Source organism: Pan troglodytes, chromosome 8, assembly GCF_028858775.2.
Source record: "Pan troglodytes isolate AG18354 chromosome 8, NHGRI_mPanTro3-v2.0_pri, whole genome shotgun sequence".
NCBI lineage: Eukaryota > Metazoa > Chordata > Mammalia > Primates > Hominidae > Pan > Pan troglodytes.
This window is the reverse complement of record NC_072406.2, coordinates 33938744-33956367: the sequence shown is the minus strand read 5'-3', so window position 1 is coordinate 33956367 and position 17624 is coordinate 33938744. Positions and strand designations below refer to the sequence as shown.

At 38.2% G+C, this 17624-nt stretch overlaps 2 protein-coding genes across 3 annotated transcripts in view; both read left to right on the top strand.

The window, feature by feature from the left end:
* The window catches only part of LOC134806983 (LIM zinc-binding domain-containing Nebulette), a 214141-nt gene extending 207347 nt beyond the window's left edge, over window positions 1-6794 (top strand). Inside the window, exons 4-5 of the mRNA XM_063781460.1 lie at window positions 5175-5282; window positions 6624-6794. Of these exons, the coding sequence (XP_063637530.1) occupies window positions 5175-5282; window positions 6624-6647 (132 nt within the window). The 3' untranslated portion in view covers window positions 6648-6794. The remainder of the gene's footprint in view (window positions 1-5174; window positions 5283-6623) is intronic.
* An 18-nt stretch (window positions 6795-6812) lies between these two features.
* Window positions 6813-17624, top strand: part of NEBL (nebulette) — a 180079-nt gene continuing 169267 nt past the window's right edge. Inside the window, exons 1-3 of one of the 2 annotated variants that reach the window (XM_063781456.1) lie at window positions 6813-8106; window positions 9136-9220; window positions 17383-17449. The gene's annotated coding sequence lies outside the window, so the exon portion shown is untranslated. The remainder of the gene's footprint in view (window positions 8107-9135; window positions 9221-17382; window positions 17450-17624) is intronic. The other variant, XM_063781457.1, reaches the window with a different exon arrangement.

Sequence of the window (17624 nt, the reverse complement as noted above, 5' to 3'; positions counted from 1 at the left end):
ACCATTTATGACCTACATAATCTCCAATTAGTGTTATTTAATTGTCATTCAACAATTTACCAGTCTCTGGTCCCAGTTGGCTTCCTTCTTCCTTCATCCGTGATGGCTTTCTGCCTAACAGTGGCCTTTCTCTTTAGTGGATTCCATTGTCTCCATTTACTGATGTTTTATAATAGTAATAATTGCGCTGTTTGCAGCATTTGGGGGAGAGAACTTTTGTCTCAGCGTTAGTAAATAATTCCATTTGCCACTCTGCCCGTTATTTTGTTTTTCAGAAGTCTTCCTTTTTAGTCACTGTGAGCCTTTTCCTTAAGCTGGTCCAGAACTGCTCCGGTGTCCAGGCTGTCACCCTGCATGAACTTGGGAGGGCTAATTGCTGATGACTTCAAACACAAACTGTCACTAAGGGTGCACACTTTGGCAGAAATGCACATACTTCAGCAGCAAAGGCCGTTTTTAAAATTTAGTGAAAAGAATGAAACTAATATTTGCTGAAGGGTCATATCCTTGCTTGGTATTTTCACATGTTATTTATTTTCACCTTGCAAACATTCATTTAATGTGTAGCATATTGCATATTTTCTTGTTTTATTTTCTGAGGATCAGGAGTGTTAGATAAATAGAACAAATTAAGATCACAGAAAAGAATCGGTTTAAATTCAGGTTTCTTGATCCTTGCTTTAGCGTTCTAATCTATGCTGCAGGAAGTTATATATGTACACATGCATATCATGTTTCTGCGCATACATGCAACATATACACACAGACACGTAGAATGTCAACACATATGACATATATAGAATTTCCATAATATATAGTATTCAATATTTGACATAAGACATTGTGAAGTTACTTCTGAAGGCAAATATGGCAAAGCAAGTTGCCTATTACGTGAATTTCTCACATTTGACTTTGAATGCGTTTTCAAAGTGCCTTTCTTCAGTCTTGAAGGGATAAGACTGTAGGGAGATAAGACTGTGTTACTTTCCAGGTATGGCACATTCTCTTTCTGAGCTCAGGTTGGTAACTTAATTCTGTCCTCTCTCCTCTTTGTCCTTCCTGCTCCGTTCTGACAACAGTGTGTAACATGCCTGGTGGGGTCTTTCGGGGACGCCAGGGCCCTGAGGCTGGGCCCAAGAACTTTTGCTTTCTTCTGTGGTCCTGGGACGGTTCTCTGACAGTGGCTGACTGGGGGAGGTGACTGGATATTGCCTGACTCTACCTGGGCTTCTCGCGTCTGTCCTGCACACTTCCAAGGAGTTTGCAGGATAGCAGCCAGAGAAAGCCTTTTAAAACACAAGTCAGGGCATACCGCTGTTCCGCATACAAACCTCCACGGGCCCCATGACCCACAGGGAAGAAAAGCGAACATCCTCAGGGCCTGCAAAGCCCCGTGTGACCACTCTCTGCAGTCCTCTTCCTCTTCCCTCCCACTAAGGTTGCTCCAGACAGAGCGGCCTTCCTTGACCTTTCTAAAGGGTTTTAGGGCTGTGCTCTGTCTGTTCCCTCTGCCTGCATAGCTCTCCTGGAAGAAGTCTGTGTGGCTTTCTTCCTCCCTCTTTGAGGCCTTACTGAAATGTCACCTTCTTACTGGGGACTTCCCTGACCACCCTGTCTAGAAGGGCAGACTGCCTGACACTTCACGTCCCCTTGTCTCGCTATTTTTCTCTCTTAGCGCTTCCCACTAACATACCATTTATGACCTACATAGATCTTGTGTGTTTTTCATCTCTTGCATTGTAATTAACATAAGCCCCATGAAGGCAGGGACCATTGACTTCTCTTTGTCACATCATTTCTATACCTGGAACAGCTCTTGGCCCATAGTAGGTGCTCAGTAAAGATTTGCTGAATGAGCAAAGGATTGTCCATGAAAGCAATGCTCTTTCCTTGATAGAATCTGTTGTTGATCTAAACTATTACATCTTGTAACATACATAGGAAGAATCAGGGCATAGAAGTCGATGAGAAATTTACATGTTTGTATTTACTGGGAGCCTTGTCATACGTGTGTACAACACATGGACACGGGGGCTGGTTATGTTCATCAGAATTCTTTTGATTATAAAAGGAAGAGATTAGCTCACGTAACGGGCAAACCTGGTATTTCTGGCTTTTGGAAGAGTTAAATTCAGGCGCTCAGATGGTGATGTCAGGACTCTCTCTCAATCACTCTTTTGCTTGCCTCTGTGTTGACTTCATTATTGGACAGTGGCCACATGGTAGTCAGCAACTCCACTTTTACAGCCAGTTAAACTAGCCAGACCATAGCAAAAGAGCACCCCGATATGGTTTGGATGTTTGTCCCCCTCAAATCTCATGTTGAAATGTGATCCTGAGCATTGAAGGTATGCACTAATGGGAGGTGTTTGGATCATGGGGGCGGATCCCTCATGAATGGCTTTGTGCCCTCCCCACAACAATGAGTTCACGTGAGAGCTGGTTTAAAGAGCCTGGCACATTCCCCTGCCCTTGCTCCCTGTCTTGCCATGTGACACGCTGGCTCCCCTTCACCTTCCATCATGATTGGAAGCTTCTTGAGGCTCTGACCAGAAGCAGATGCTGGCACCATGCTTCCTGTACAGCTTACAGAACCACAAGCCAAATAAACCTCTTTTCTTTGTAAATTACCCAGTGTCAGGTATTCCTTTATAGCAGCACAAATAAATGACACAACCCCTTTCCCAAGAATTCCTGCCAGAGTCCCAGAGCTGAGGCTTCTGGATGCTTGCTAGATTATGTGGCCCTCCCGAGATCTATCACAGGGTCTTGTGGATGTGGTGTCCTTTTTGGCTGGATGAGGTCATGTGAGGGCAAAGGGGCCACATGAGATTGGAGAGAGGCATCCTGCTATTTCCCTCTGTCCTCTGTTCTCTTTTTATATCCACTTGCCTCCTAGAATCAGACTACACATGACTGACAAACCATCTGATACCACATTTAAAATTAGACCTAAGTAAATAGGATGAAAGTGGGTGGGAGTGTGGAAAAGAGAGAGCTGATGAATGGCTCGGAGTTTCCCTATGTGTAGTAAAGAAATACTGGTGGGCTGGTGCTTGAACTGGTGCTGAGAGGGTAAGAGGCTTGGCTGTGTTTCACACCATTCAAAAGAAACAGGAATCCTGCAACACTCTGCAAGCCATTTTTAGAGGTGATTGTACACTTCTCAAAGCTAGTCACACAACCAGCAAGCCAAAGTCAGATGATTCTTTTGTGTCTTGTGAATGTGGAAAGGATTGTTGAACAGTAGTCAGCTCAAAACCTGTGATTCTAGGCTGGGTGTGGTGGTGGCTGATACCTGCAATCCCAGCACTTTGGGAGGCTAAGGTAGGAGGATCACTTGAGGCCAGGAGTTCAAGACCATCCTAGGTAACATAGTGAGAACCCATCACTACCAAAACAAAAAGAAAAAACCAAAAATACCTATGATTCTAGAATTTATTGGTTTTTCTTTTTCACCTCTGTCTTTGGAAATTGCTATTAAAAAATACAAACGAGTAACAAAAATAATATGTGATTGTGCCTTCTCTGAGACTGGTGTTAGGAATGCTAGAACTAGTCTCACAGGCATTTCTTCCAGTGTCTTCATGCCTGTTGCTATTCAAACCTTGTCATCCTTTTAACTTTTATTATTTTACTACTCTGAGCTCCAGTGCTTACTACCAGCAAAACTAAATAGCTTGCCTGCTTAGTTAGGCATTAAACACTGAGAATGTGCCAGCATGTGGATCTTTACCCATGCTGGGAGATGGAGGGTGAGAAGGCTAATCTCTCAGCATTTTATGTGGAAGAAAAATATTGCAGTTTATTTGACCTTTTACTTATGGGAATAAAGTAAGGGGTTTAGTGCTTTTACAAATCGAAAGTACAGAGAGAAGAATTAGGTATGCTTAAGCTAAAAGCGATGAGAGTATCTAGATTTCCGTGTGTGTGTGTGTGTGTGTGTGTGTGTGTTTTTCTTTCAAGCTTGTCTGGTAAAAGAAAATCTTGTAGTATCCTTGAGGATAATAATGCTTGATAGAACTGGGTATTTAAATACAGACATGATTCAACAGAAACAGCCATTCCATGTTCAACGAAGTGAACTTTTCTACCTTCTGCAGAAGACTACACTACACTAACAATCATATTGAATAGGCAACCCTAAATTATCTTAATTAATTTTAATGATCAGTGTAAGTGTTCATTGGAAGCTTGTAATTTTGAATGTAAAATGGGGATTCTATGGATTATCAAAATATGTTTTCATATTTCTTGATATTTAGGCTTAAAAAAAGAACAAAGTGATGTAACCATCTCAGTCATTAACAAGCCAAATCTTTAACTGGTGTGACAGTTATTGTCATTATGCTAATAACAGGAGATGGGGTTCTGTAAGATGAAGCATTAGCTGTTCCAGTCCTCCGAGGAAACAGTAAAATTCAGCTCCATTGGGTTGTAATTAGAAAAGAAGTATATTTAAATACTGAAAAAAATCTTCGCTACTTCAGCACACAGTATGCCAAGGGCATGTGTGAGCAGCTTTTTAATCTCTAGGTGTGGCCTATTTTATAAATATTTTCATAAGCATTTATGTACTTGCCATTTGGCAATACAGCATCGTGTAATTGTATCCATATGTTTGCCTTCTGAAGTTGAATAAAAACTTCTTGGACAGGGCTAGCTGTCAATTCTTCATCTCCCTCCTCCGTAGGGCAGTTTAGGCTCAAAATGAGGCTTTTTCACTGACAGGCGGGCACAGGAGGAGAAGAAGATTTAGCTTTCTTTTTCTACATTTTCTTTGCTTTCACAGTAGTAATGGTATTAATGGTGATAATCATAATAACTATTATGGAGTACTTACTTGTTTCTGTCAGCCAGATTCATGCATCAAGTAGTCTGATCCCATCCCTACAACCTCTTAAATAGCCATTGTTGTTATTGCCGCTGTACAGATGACACCACTGAGCACAGAGTGGTTAAAGAACTTGCTTAAAGTCACACAAATGGTAAGTGGAGTTTCTGGGACACAAACCAGGTAGCCTGGCTGTTTCCTTCTGGCTCTTAACTGCACCTCCGGCCGAGACCTGTGTTTTTAGCCATTGTTTCCAATTCCATCAGCTTCGTTGGCCCAGCCTATCCTGAGTGGGATTCGTGATCCCTCTGTTCACTTTTCTTTTCCCCCTTCTTGTTAGGTCAAGTACAAAAGAGATTTTGAAGAAAGCAAAGGGAGGGGCTTCAGCATCGTCACGGACACTCCTGAGCTACAGAGACTGAAGAGGACTCAGGAGCAAATCAGTAATGTAGGTGCCTGTTTATTCAATAGCATGATGGCTCTGATGTGCATTTCTGGATGAGAAAGGGAGGCTGGATGACTTGGAAGTGTTTGTGTTGCTGTGGGGTGCAAGCAGTACTCAGTGCACGCATAGACTATGGCAATTTCATCTGGTAAACCCTGCCCTCTGGTTCCATCACAGTTATCTAGGGCCCGGTGCTTAGTTACCTAATAGAAGATCTCCTTATTCCATTTTGAATGGTTCTCAGCTTTCAAATTTTTCCAAAATAGGCCTTTTATAATTAAAATAAGAAACTTGAAAGTTAAGTTTTGACTGTGGATAAGCATATAAAATATACATATAAGGTTAGGAGTCTTAAAAAAAGATCTCCTATTTGCCGACTAGGTGTCTATAAGATTTCATATTTTGAATTAGATATTTGTTGAAATCAGGTATTACATCTTACTTTTGAAATAAACATTTATATATGTAGTTGCTTTGGACTTGAAGCTGTGCCTTGTTTATTAATATAGTTTCGTCGAAAGAGAAAATGGAGACTAGCAGAAGTTCAAAACGTATTAGGGTGGTATTAATTCAGTACTTATTAAAGGTGGATAAACAGCTCTTCTAAGTTTTGGTAATTCACACCTGTGATTATGTTTCTTCCAAAATATTATATGAAGTGTGTCACGATGCATTTTTCTTCACAAAAATTAATTCAATGTTAGATATCCAAGAAGAAATATGAATGAAAATTAACAGATGTGTGAGTGACATAAAAGTATGAGCAAACAGGCAACACTCATACCATTTTTCACGAGAACTGTATTTTGTGCGTCACTTATAAAGTCACTAAAATTTGTATATCTAGGTGTTATAACTGATGTAGCCTTAATTTCCAGGACATGTTTAATTAGCAGATGGTTTCAAACTCACTGATATTTGGTCATCATCATGAGATGTATGTATACGTGTATATATGTGTGTGTGTATATAAAATACATGTGTATATATTATATATGCGTTTATATATAAATATGTGTATATATACACACATACATATACAATTTGCAGATAGAATTATGTATAATTTGAGAAAAATACTTTTTATATGTCTAAAGTTCAAAAACAGAATTATTTCATGTTAAACAATTTATTAGGAAGTGGGAGGATGCAAAGTACACATTGTTTTTTGCTCTTTAAATGGACATTTTATATTAGTAGGGATTTCCTTTGAAGAAAAAGAGTTGAATTTTAAGACTTCATGACATTCGTCTCTTAGTTTTTCTACCCCATCCCAGCAATCCATCAGTCATGAATACTGAAGATCACTGCCTTATTTTTCTTCCTCTTTATTCTTTCCTTAAGCCAAAAACCTATTTTTGCTTTTAAGAATGCAAATCAATCATCTATTACACTGGCAGTTACATTTAATAACAGTTCTTTCTTTGGATTATTTTTGGCAAATGTTTATCTAAAAAATAATTCTGCCAAAAACAGTTATATCATACATCTTCAACAATCACTGAATTTTATTTCAAAAAGAACTAAACATTTCTACCTAAGACATCCATGTGACAGCTAACATAAGGATTGCAGCTGATCAAAGGTAAGCCTTTTAATTTTTATTCAAATTTAGTCAATATTCATGTTTAATTAGAAAATACTGATCATTTTACCAACCTTTATCATTAGCAGGAATATACATTTTATTCAATACCAGAGGTCGTTTGCAGATCCATTCTTAATTATGCAAAATACCCTTATCACACAGGTATGTATTAATCTATATTTATCATATATAATATGTTATATAGACAGCAGTATAAAAAGCACCATTTAGATTAAGCCTATTATTTAGACAACGCTGATTTTTAAAAGCATGTAACTTAGACAACATCTTTTTTTAAAAAAAGCCTTTTTGCAATGTCTTAATGTTAGCAGCCATAGCAGTCTTATAAGTAGTTCTCTTAGCCAATATGAGGCATATTAAATGTTTGGATAGCTGTAAAAAATATAGACTTCATAATATTACCATTAGGGAACAGCTCTTAAAGAAGGGAGGCTGTTAAGTGCTCTGAGGTCTGGTGAATTTATTATTCATTTATAAGACTGCAACTTCATGAACTTTTTCCCTTACCTCACTAGGTTTTCCATATTACTCAAGGATCTTTTTCTATAAGAAACTTGGGTTGATCCAAAAAGTAGTACTTTGGCAAGTCCAGTTTTCCATATTACTTTAATCTAAACCCACTGAACAATATTGGCTAAAACCCAAACAGATATTTTTTGACAGTGGCTGGATTGTGTCTGTTATGAGAGGAAACAGGTGAGAAAGTGTCTAGACTGGAAAGACCCCAGAATCTTCCGGCTAGAGATGCTGGGAAATTATAATCCTGAAAATTATAGATCCTGAAAATTATTAGGGGTATGAAATTTGTAAGTCTTGCATTTGAGTGCCAAGTTTAATATAGGTTAATATAGGTAGGTTAACTAAGATCGGCAGTCTTTGCTGTCTTTATGTTTCCCTGTGTTTCATTTTCTCCTATTTGTTTCTAGTTTATCTCTGAATATTGTGTGGCTCTTTCTTAGCTGCCTTTAATCTCTCTTGTATAAAGACATAAAGCAGTGAATTTAATGACAACTCCTAGGTGTTTTGGGTAATATGTTACGGATGAATGGGAATTTTTGATTGCTTATGTCTATGTCAATGTTTTGAATTTTTTTCAGCTCTTCTCATGTTTGTTTATTGAGGATTTGAAATCATTTGGAAATGACCACTCAGTCTGCATGTTACTGAGGTGTGGGATAAAATACAACCGTAAATTTCAAATTGAGTGTGATGAAAGAGGTGAGAGTGGGTGAACTTGCCTTTTCTGGGTACTGTAATGACAACATACTGAACATGAGAGATTTATTAAATACTGCAATTTATAATTCTTCTGCTATGTTACCCACTTAGTGTAGCCACAGAACAAAACAAGAAAAGAGGCAGGATTTCAGAATTGACTAAATGGCTAGGAAGAAAAAGAACTTGGCTTCTAAAATAAAGCAAAATTATTTTTTTCCCCATGAAATTCCAGAAGATGTCTTCATCTCATTGAATATATTAATATTCAGATGGGGTTTGGTTGCTTATGAAATTGAATGTTAGGCTTGGGAACAGTTTTTATAGGAAGTCAGGAAATCCAGCCAAATCGTTTAATTGAAGATAATGTTTGGAAGTCCAGGTTTTGTTTAAACTGTATCTCTTCAGCAGAATGAAACCTGACAGCCAATGGGTTCAGCACTGACTTAGGAACTGTGGGCCAGAAAGCCCTGCCCTACAGATTTTCACAACTGTGTCACTTAATTGCCATCCACCCTCTCCTTGCCCCCAAACTCTAGGGCATAAATTCAGAAATGGCAGAAATATCTTTGTACATCACATTTTCTTTATTTACCAATATTTTAGGAAAATATTCTTAAGGGACAGTGTCCAAATATGAATTGAGGAATACTGTGCCCAAGGGCATTAAAAAAAACAAAACACCCTTTTCTGTGGCTGCTACTGGGCTAGCTCATGTGGGTAACTGTAAAGGCTCTTTCTAATTTCAGGTGGTTCCCACCTTCAAGTTTACAAGCAACGCATTCAGGGTACCTGCAGCAGGATCTCAAAGCAGAACCATCGCCAGACATTCAAGGGACTCAGGCTAGCCTTGGGAAAATTACTGATGTTTCATTCTGGCTGTTTACCCACTAATATCAGCTGCACTTTCAATTAGCTGAGACAGTCTGGGGATAAATTGTGAAATAAAATGGTGAAGTCAAACCCCAAGAGACTTTTACAGACTTTGTGCCATAGATGAAAACTGGATGTTTATTTTCTAATTTATTTCAGGGGGAAGAGAAATATCAAATGAAAGGGAAAGAAACAAAAATCGACCAGATGACAAAATTGTGTGTTTTAAAAACTGACTGAATTGGTGAGTGTACCATTATTTGATTTGTCAGGATTTCTGCATGTTCTTGACAAATGGATAAAATAGTTTTGCTTGTCTGTGTGTGTGTATATCTGTGTATGTACCTCTGTGTGTTGACTTCAATGAGAGTGTCTAAAACCCCATTTTCCTAGATCACTATAGACTAATGTCTATAGACATTAGTGTTTCACCTGCCCTATATTATTTCCCTTACCTTGTCAATGTTCACAATTTTAGTTATCTGTCCGCTTTCCCAAATATCCTTTTTTGCTACCACTTTCAATTTCGCATACCCATTTATAAGAATTGCTTGCCTACTTTACAAGAAAAGCTAAGAGTGACACTTTTAAAAAAGTATACCAAAAAGTAATCTCTGTATAATTTGATCTTGCAATATAATTATTTTTAGCTCTTTTGCTACACTGCATAATTTTTCACTGACTTCTTAGAATGTAAAATAAATTATATGCCCATTAATAAGCTCACACGGATACTGCTGATTTAGTTCACTGAGATTTTGTGAGTTAGCTTCAACAATATTAGATTATTGGGACTAAACAATGCCTAATAATTGAATAGTAGTGTCTATGGGCTATTAAAAGATTTGATTCAAAGTTCGGTTGAGTGCAAGGGTGAACATGAGGGTAGGGACAATTATCTAGGGATTTGGTCTCTGTTTGTAATTTAAATAAATCATTTTGACAGAGACTGACTGTAACCATGTTCAGGCTGCTGACAGTGTGAAATTGAGTTGTATGGTGGACAGAAGACAAGCAGTCAAGAGAAATCCCCAAAGGCGAAATTTGTTATGTAATTGGGTCAACTCATGCATGAGCAATACATGCTAATTGTAAACTGGTGGCAAAATTATCGTGTATGAGGCAATTAGGTCTTATATGAATCTGAACAACTGACATTGAAGGAGATTTTTTTCTTTTTATATTCAGCAAACTTTTTTTTTTAAATATGAGAAAGGTAAAAATTATAAAGTCATTCATTGAAATACATTATTTGTTAATTTTGTTCTTTATACAAAAAGCAGAAGTTTTATAACTAATGAAACATTTATGTAAAAGCTTCTGATTTTGAGTAGTAAAATCTAGTACACTAAGCAGTTTGAAAGGAGAATGAATGTTATTTTTATTGTAAGTCATAAGTGGGTTGATTAACATAGATGATTAGTTATGAGGTCAGTGGTTTAGATTTAAGCTCTTGAAGGCTAGTATTTTTACAGAGTGAATCTATATGTTGCTTTAGTGGACTAGACCTTATCTGTAGCTCATCTCAACCAATAACTCTGATGAATTCCCAGTAAATAGTGGGGTCAGTAGCATTATCTTTAAAGACAATGATTAAAAAAAAGAGAAAGTGATAGGGCAATAACACATATTTTCTCATAATACCTAACAGATGTATGAATACCTCATTTATTTTGAAACACTTTGACATACCCTGTTTAATTAGATCCTCTGAACAACCGCTCCTCGGGAAAAGTATTTCTATAAGGATTACTTATACTTTCATGTGAGAAATGTACGGAAAATTACCTCTTGGTCCTTTCTTGTTTCCAAATCTGTGGTTTCCCTTACACCTGGTTTTGCTTTATTTTTCCATGTAGAGCAGAACTTCAAAGGCTGATCTCTTCTTTTTAGCCTCAATTTTTCAGCCACAGTCACTTAAAGAAACAAATACATCCCAGACCAGTAATTACTTGTGCATGTCAAGTACAAGAGTTTTGGTTGTAAAATGGCATTGTCTAAAGGGGAGGTTTGAGAAGAGCCCCGGTAATAAAAGAATTAACACATATGACTTTTTCTTTTTTTTTGAAACAAGAGATGAAGGATTCAGTGAACAATCTGTGAAGATCCTTTTTTCATGAAATCCTTTTTTCCCATATTCCTTTCTTTTCAGTTTCACTGTGTTCAGGCCATTATCTTGCCTGAGTTACTGCAGTAACTTCCTAATTGGCCTTATCTCCTTCTGTTCCTTTCATTGCATCTAAAACACAATGACCAGATGAGCTGTTCTAAAATATCTCTTTCATCAAGACCCTAATTATGACCCACTAAAATACTTTCCATGGCCCTCCAGTTTGAGTAGCATAAAGTCTAATCTCGTAAACCCTTTAATTCTGACTCTAAGGACCCTCCACAATCTGCTCCTAAATGACTATTTTTCACCTTATCTTTCACTACTCTTCACCACTGTTCTTCGATTTCTTTTAGGCCTGCCTACTTACTCTGTTCTGGGCTTTTGCATGAGTCATTCTGCATGTTTAGGACAATTTCACACTATTTGTAAATGACAGCCCAGCCCCCTGATCCCAGACACACACTCAAACCCAGCTACAGTGATGTGTCTCATCTCTGAATTATTGTGGGACTTTGTGCTATAACACTATCATTTGTACCACTCATTTCACACATCATATTCTCCACTTTGGTTTTAATTAGAATTTTATGTGTCTTATGTCTGACCTCCTTAACTTCCCATAGGTGAAGATCATCCATGTCTCTTTCCATTTATGTTTTATATCTGAAAGAATGCACCAGATGGTGCTTTATACTTTGCATTTCTTGTCATCTCTCTAATTTAGGGCCCTCCCTACCCATTGATAGGAGTGTGGGAATAGTCTCTTGACTTGGGCTATTCTCCTTACAGTTTCTTGCAAGGTTTTCCTAAAATGCACATCTCATCATGTCACATCCTCTTTTAAAATCTGTTAAGTCTCTCTACTGCCTTTAGGATAAAATGTAAAATCTTTTGCCTGGAATGTGAGGCTGTCCCTGGCTTAGTGCTAGCTGAGACCTCTAGCCTGGGAGGCCCTCTTGCAACCTGAACCCATCCATTTCACACTTCTGCCTGCAAGGCCCTTCATACCTCTCCCCATCCACACTGGCTCAGAGGCTACCATTGAGACAGCCAGATGGGAGGGGGTCCCCGGAAAAACTCCAATCAGCCTGCCCACTAGGGTAGAGCCTTGGGAAGTTTGTGCTGTTTGCAGAGGGGGTGGGGTGGTGGTGGGGGAGCCAGGCCCCCTCCTCTTCCTGTGTGAAACCTGGAATTCAAACTATGAGGCAGGAAGCTCTCTAGCAGGGGACTCTGGCCTTGCAGGGAGTCCCTGTTTCCCCCTTTTCTTCCTTTCACCCAGCAAAACCCTGTCTTACTCATTCAAATTGTCTGCGAGCCTGAATTTTCATTGCCGTGGGACAAAGGACCCCATCTTTAGCTGAACTAAGGAAAAGTCCTGCAACACCATCTTTCCCTAGCTGCTCTGACAGTCAGCTTCTATAGCTGCATTATGAGTTTTCCTACCCTCAGACCGAACTCTATGAAGAAATGGGCTGTGTCTTTTTTTCTATACAGACCCAGGGCCTAGCCCACTGCCATATTTAATAAACAAATGTATTGACCATTTGTGTCAACAAATATTTTTATTTTTTACTTTGATGAGTGAATCTCCTGGCCTTGTGTGAATTTCATCTTACAGTGAAGATTATTACTAGGAGTTCTAATCTCTTTCAAGGTCTACATATCCATTGCACATCAATTTTCTTCTTGAAAGCTCCCAGATTTTTTTTCTATTGTATCATTTTCTAGCACAAAGTAGTTATCAAATAAATATCTATTCAGTAAATAGCTGGATTATATTATGGGATTACTTTCTCTATATCCAGGGTGTTTTTTCTTTCTTTCTTTTTTTTTTTTTTTTCCTTAAGAAGAGTTTGCCATCCCATCCACTTTTCAGTCTAGGCAAATAAAATCTTTTCTGGAATATCTGCCATAGTGGAGCAAGGAATGAGTCTACCCCTTCAACGCAAGATTGGTTATGCCTAGAGTAGAGCTCAGTACAGAGCACGTACTCAATAAATGCATGTGGAATAAACGAATGAGGTAATAATATGTAAAATATTGACTAATTTTGTACATTCTTTTTCTTGAAACTCCTCTTTGCAAGGATATTTTTAGTTTCTCAAGTTGCTTTCAATTTTATGATTCTTTTCTTTTTGGTGCTGCTTGATAAACACGATCTTTCACTCTCTGCTCCTTAAATATTCAGTGACTTCTATAGTTTTATCAAAGGATTGTGGCAACATTTCCTCAGTAAAGCAGGATAATTTATTTTCTAATTACATTACAAATGCCAGGACTTCCCCTATCTTAATATATCATAGGGAATTCTTTTTGGTGTCTAATCCAAGAACCTAAAAAAAAAAAAAAAAATTAGGGCTTGTCTTAGTCTGCTCAGGCACCATAACAAGATATCGCAGGTTGGGCAGCGTAAAGCGACAGAAATTTTTCTCACAGTTCTGGAGGCTGGGAAGTGCCAGATCAAGGTATGGCAGGGCTGGTGAGGGCTCTCTTCCTGGCTTGCAGACACTTGCCTTCTTGCAGTGTCCTCATGTGGCCTTTCGTTGGTGTGTGCATGTGGAGAGAGAGAGGGAGAGCAAGAGAGATCTCTGTGTCTCCTCCTCTTAGAAGGACACAGACCCAATTGGATCAGGGCTTCCTTGTGACTTCATTTAACCTTAATTACCTCCTTAAAGTCACCTCTCCAAATACAGTCACATTGGTGGTTAGGGCTTCAACATATGGATTTTGGGGTGGTACACAGTTCAGTCCATACCAGGGCTGAATGGGGAATGATCTGCATATATAACAGGGAAATTTTGAGGTATTTAAGTGACATACACTTTGTGAATGTGCTTTGAAATATCCAAAGTGTCACATAATTATAATATAAACTGCTATCATGAGCTAATTTCTTGTTTTTTCTTTTCTTTTCTTTTTTCTTTTTCTTTCTTTTTTTTTTTTTTTTTTTTGAGACAGGGTCTCACTCTGTCACCCAGGCTGGAGTACAGCGGTGCAATCTCGGCTTACTGCAACCTCCACCTCCGGGGTTCAAGTAATTCTCGTGCCTCAGTGTCCCGAGTAGCTGGGATTACAGGCATGTACCACCATGCCCAGCTAATTTTTATATTTTTAGTAGAAATGGGGTTTCGCCATGTTGACCAGGCTGGCCTCAAATTCCTGTCCTCAAGTGATCCGCCCACCTCGTCTTCCCAAAGTGTTGGGATTACAGGCGTGAGCCACTGTACCCTGACAGATGAGCTAGTTTCTTTAGTGAAGCTAGATAACACTACCCTCTACCCGTTGCCTTTCCAGGAAAACTTCTACATTCGGTTTTAAACTTTTCCCTATTTTCAAGCTGAATATTCTTAACTAAAAAAAGAAAAAAAAATTCCTCCTATATCCTATTTCCAGTTCTTTTTTTTTTTTCCTTCAGACAGAGTCTCACGCTGTTGCCCAGGCTGGAGTACAGTGGTACAATTTCGGCTCATGGCAACCTCTGCCTCCTGGGTTCAAGTGATTCTCCTGCCTCAGCCTCCCTAGTAGCTGGGACTACAGGTGCCTGGCACCACGCCCAGCTAATTTTTGTATTTTTAGTAGAGACGGGGTTTTACCGTGTTGGCCAGGCTGGTCTCAAACTCCTGACTTCAGGTGATCCACCTCCCTCGGTTTCCCAAAGTCCTGGGATTGTAGGTGTGAGCCACCCTGCCCGGCCCCGGTTCTTAATTGAACCTTTCAAACTTTTCATTTCCAGGTTTGAGCCATTAGTCATTGATAGAAACACAGATACTTTAGAGTGTGGTGAAGTTTTTAAGTTTTCCAGATCTTGGTTGAATTATGTAGTTCAGAATGTAGACTTCACATGTCCTGTGCTAGCAGTTTAGCCTGGGCAGATGTGAATAAAAAGGAGGGCAGAGAGGTGAGAATAGAAAAAAATTTCCAGGACACAGGGAAGGTCTAACAAAGACTAGCTTCATGTCTCAATTTCCAGTGCATGATGCAGATTTAGAACTTTGAAAGTATCTAAATTTTCTTCCAGATTTTATTATACCTTTTGGGACATAGCCACAGTGAGTAGAATATCCTGAATGTTAAAGAAAAACCAGAACTCTTATGTATATATTTTTGGAGTCCCAGATGTGACTATCATTAATAATTAGGCCATATAATTATAATGTCAATGAAGTTTTAGAGGCAGGTTTAAAACCTGTTGTTTTCTTAGTTCTTAAGAGTAATAGTTGAGTGTTATTTTAGCTTATTGGAGGGTCATAAGTCAAGGGAGACATTGTGTAGAGATTTAATTCAAAATCCATTGGTAATCTAAGCCAAGTTTATACAATTAGAGAAAATTTTATGATTTGGAAGTTAGAAACAAGAATGTCTTTTTTTTTTTTTAAGTATGCAACTATGCTCTCTAATTTACTTTGCATTTTCCTGGAAGGATTATGTCATAAAAATTGCATTTCTTTCTTTTTTTTTTTTGCTCATATTTTCTTCTATAGCTTTCTTTCCATTCATGGTTGTCAGGCCTGCTTTGTGGCCTTTTTCTCTTTTGTACAGAATCACATGCAATGCTGCTTGCACAAAGATATCTAAATTTCTGTCTGAAGGACCTATTGCTTTTGTGAAATGCCTCCAAACTCTATTTGGTTCCAAGGACAAGAAGTAGGAAGTCATGTGTTTTGCTTCTTTATATTTTTGATTTTTCCTTTTGTGGCTATATCAATTGTAACAAAGTCAGCTTCTTTTTTTTTTTTTTTTTTCGAATAGAGATAAGGTTTGCCTATATTGCCCAGGTTGGTCTTGAACTCCTCGGCTCAAGCCATCCTCCCACCTCAGCTTCCTAAAGTGCTGGGATTACAGGTATGAGCCACCATACCAGGCCACAAAGGAATATTTAACTCATTTGAATTAAGCTTTGTATCATTGCATCCTTAGAATTATAAAGGTCTTAGAATTTGCCTGTGTTTAGCAAACCAGGAAAGAGAGTATGGATTTAGAAAAAAAGAATACAGGAAAAAACCTTAAAAACCATTCTATTATTCTTAACACTGTCATTTTTGATAGAATCAATTTCCCATAAACAAAGTGATTGAAATATTTATTTTTGTTGTGTAATTGTGGTGAGGCCTTTGATGATAAGTGGCATTTCTTGATCATGTTTAAATCCTCCAGAATCTGGGGCTTTGACTGTAAAGTATAAGACAGAAGTAGAAATTACCTTCACAGTTACCTGACACGTATACACCTTTATTCATGAAACATTGGGTCTGGACATGACCTTGCGTCAGGCCGTGTGGATTTCAGAAAAAGTGAAAAACCACTTTTCTGGATGTGTTTCATGTTCATCCTAGGATGCATGAGGGCCTCGGTTGGATGTAAAAGTGTTTATGAGGGAGAAGAGGCAGAAGGAAGGGAAGAGATGAATATAAGGTTAGGAACACCCGGCGTCTCCTTGTTAGAGTGCAGGGAGAGATCCCATTCCTGAAATATAGGTTGAGGCAGGATTGTTGAAGGAGTGGTTATCGTAGTTTCAAATGTGCATAATTTGGGCATCTATAAATCCAAAACAAACATTTCTAGATGGTACCACTTTTGAGATCTTAATTATTGACTTGACAAACATGTTTTAAAGTGTTTACTATGTGCCGGGCACATTGCTAGGAGGTGGGATTAATGAGGAATAAAGCACAGATGACCCCTGATGCCCTGCGGCTTGTAGTTAGCCTGACAGGCAGCAGACAATGTTAGAGCAACAAGCTCTGTATATGAGATAATACATCTAATGTTCTAAATGGGAGAAATGCCAGATAGAGGGAAATGCTGTGTTAATATCAGAGGGTAACAAACTCAGGTTTAGGAGGGAAAGGAATTGAACACGAGTCATACTATTTTATTAGTTGTTAAAAACTTCACTGAATCATTGATTTCAAGAGTGATTTATAATCTTTGTTTAATAATAGAGGCTATACATCTTATTTTTAAGTTTGTCCACTACTGTATGTCTGTTTTCTTTATTCCCTATTTGCCTATCAGTATTCCAGAAAATACCACAAAAAATTAAGTCAAACCATCTAAATCGCTTAACAGGCATTTAAATAAAGAAATAAAGACGTCCTCAACAGAAAAAATACAAAACACAAAAGGAAATCAAACCACAGTATTCTATATAAAACATTGCAAATGTTCAAGTATAGAAGAGTGTTGTTCAGCTTATTAATTTCAAGATGGTTAAAAAAATCAGTATCTTAAAAATTTGTATACATTAAAAATTCATAAATATGTTTTTACTATTTCGATTTTCAATGCTTAAGAAGATTAAACAGTTTGAAAGTGAAACTCCGGCCGTGGTTCCTTCATCTCTTTTCCTGCCTCCAACCTGTGAGTGATACTTTTGAATTTCTTTTTATTTTTTACTTTACGTTCTGGGATACATGTGCAGAATGTGCAAGTTTGTTACATAGGTATACATGTGCCATGGTGGTTTGCTGTACCTATCAATCCGTCACCTAGGTTTTAAACCCCGCATGCATTAGGTATTTGTCCTAATGCTCTT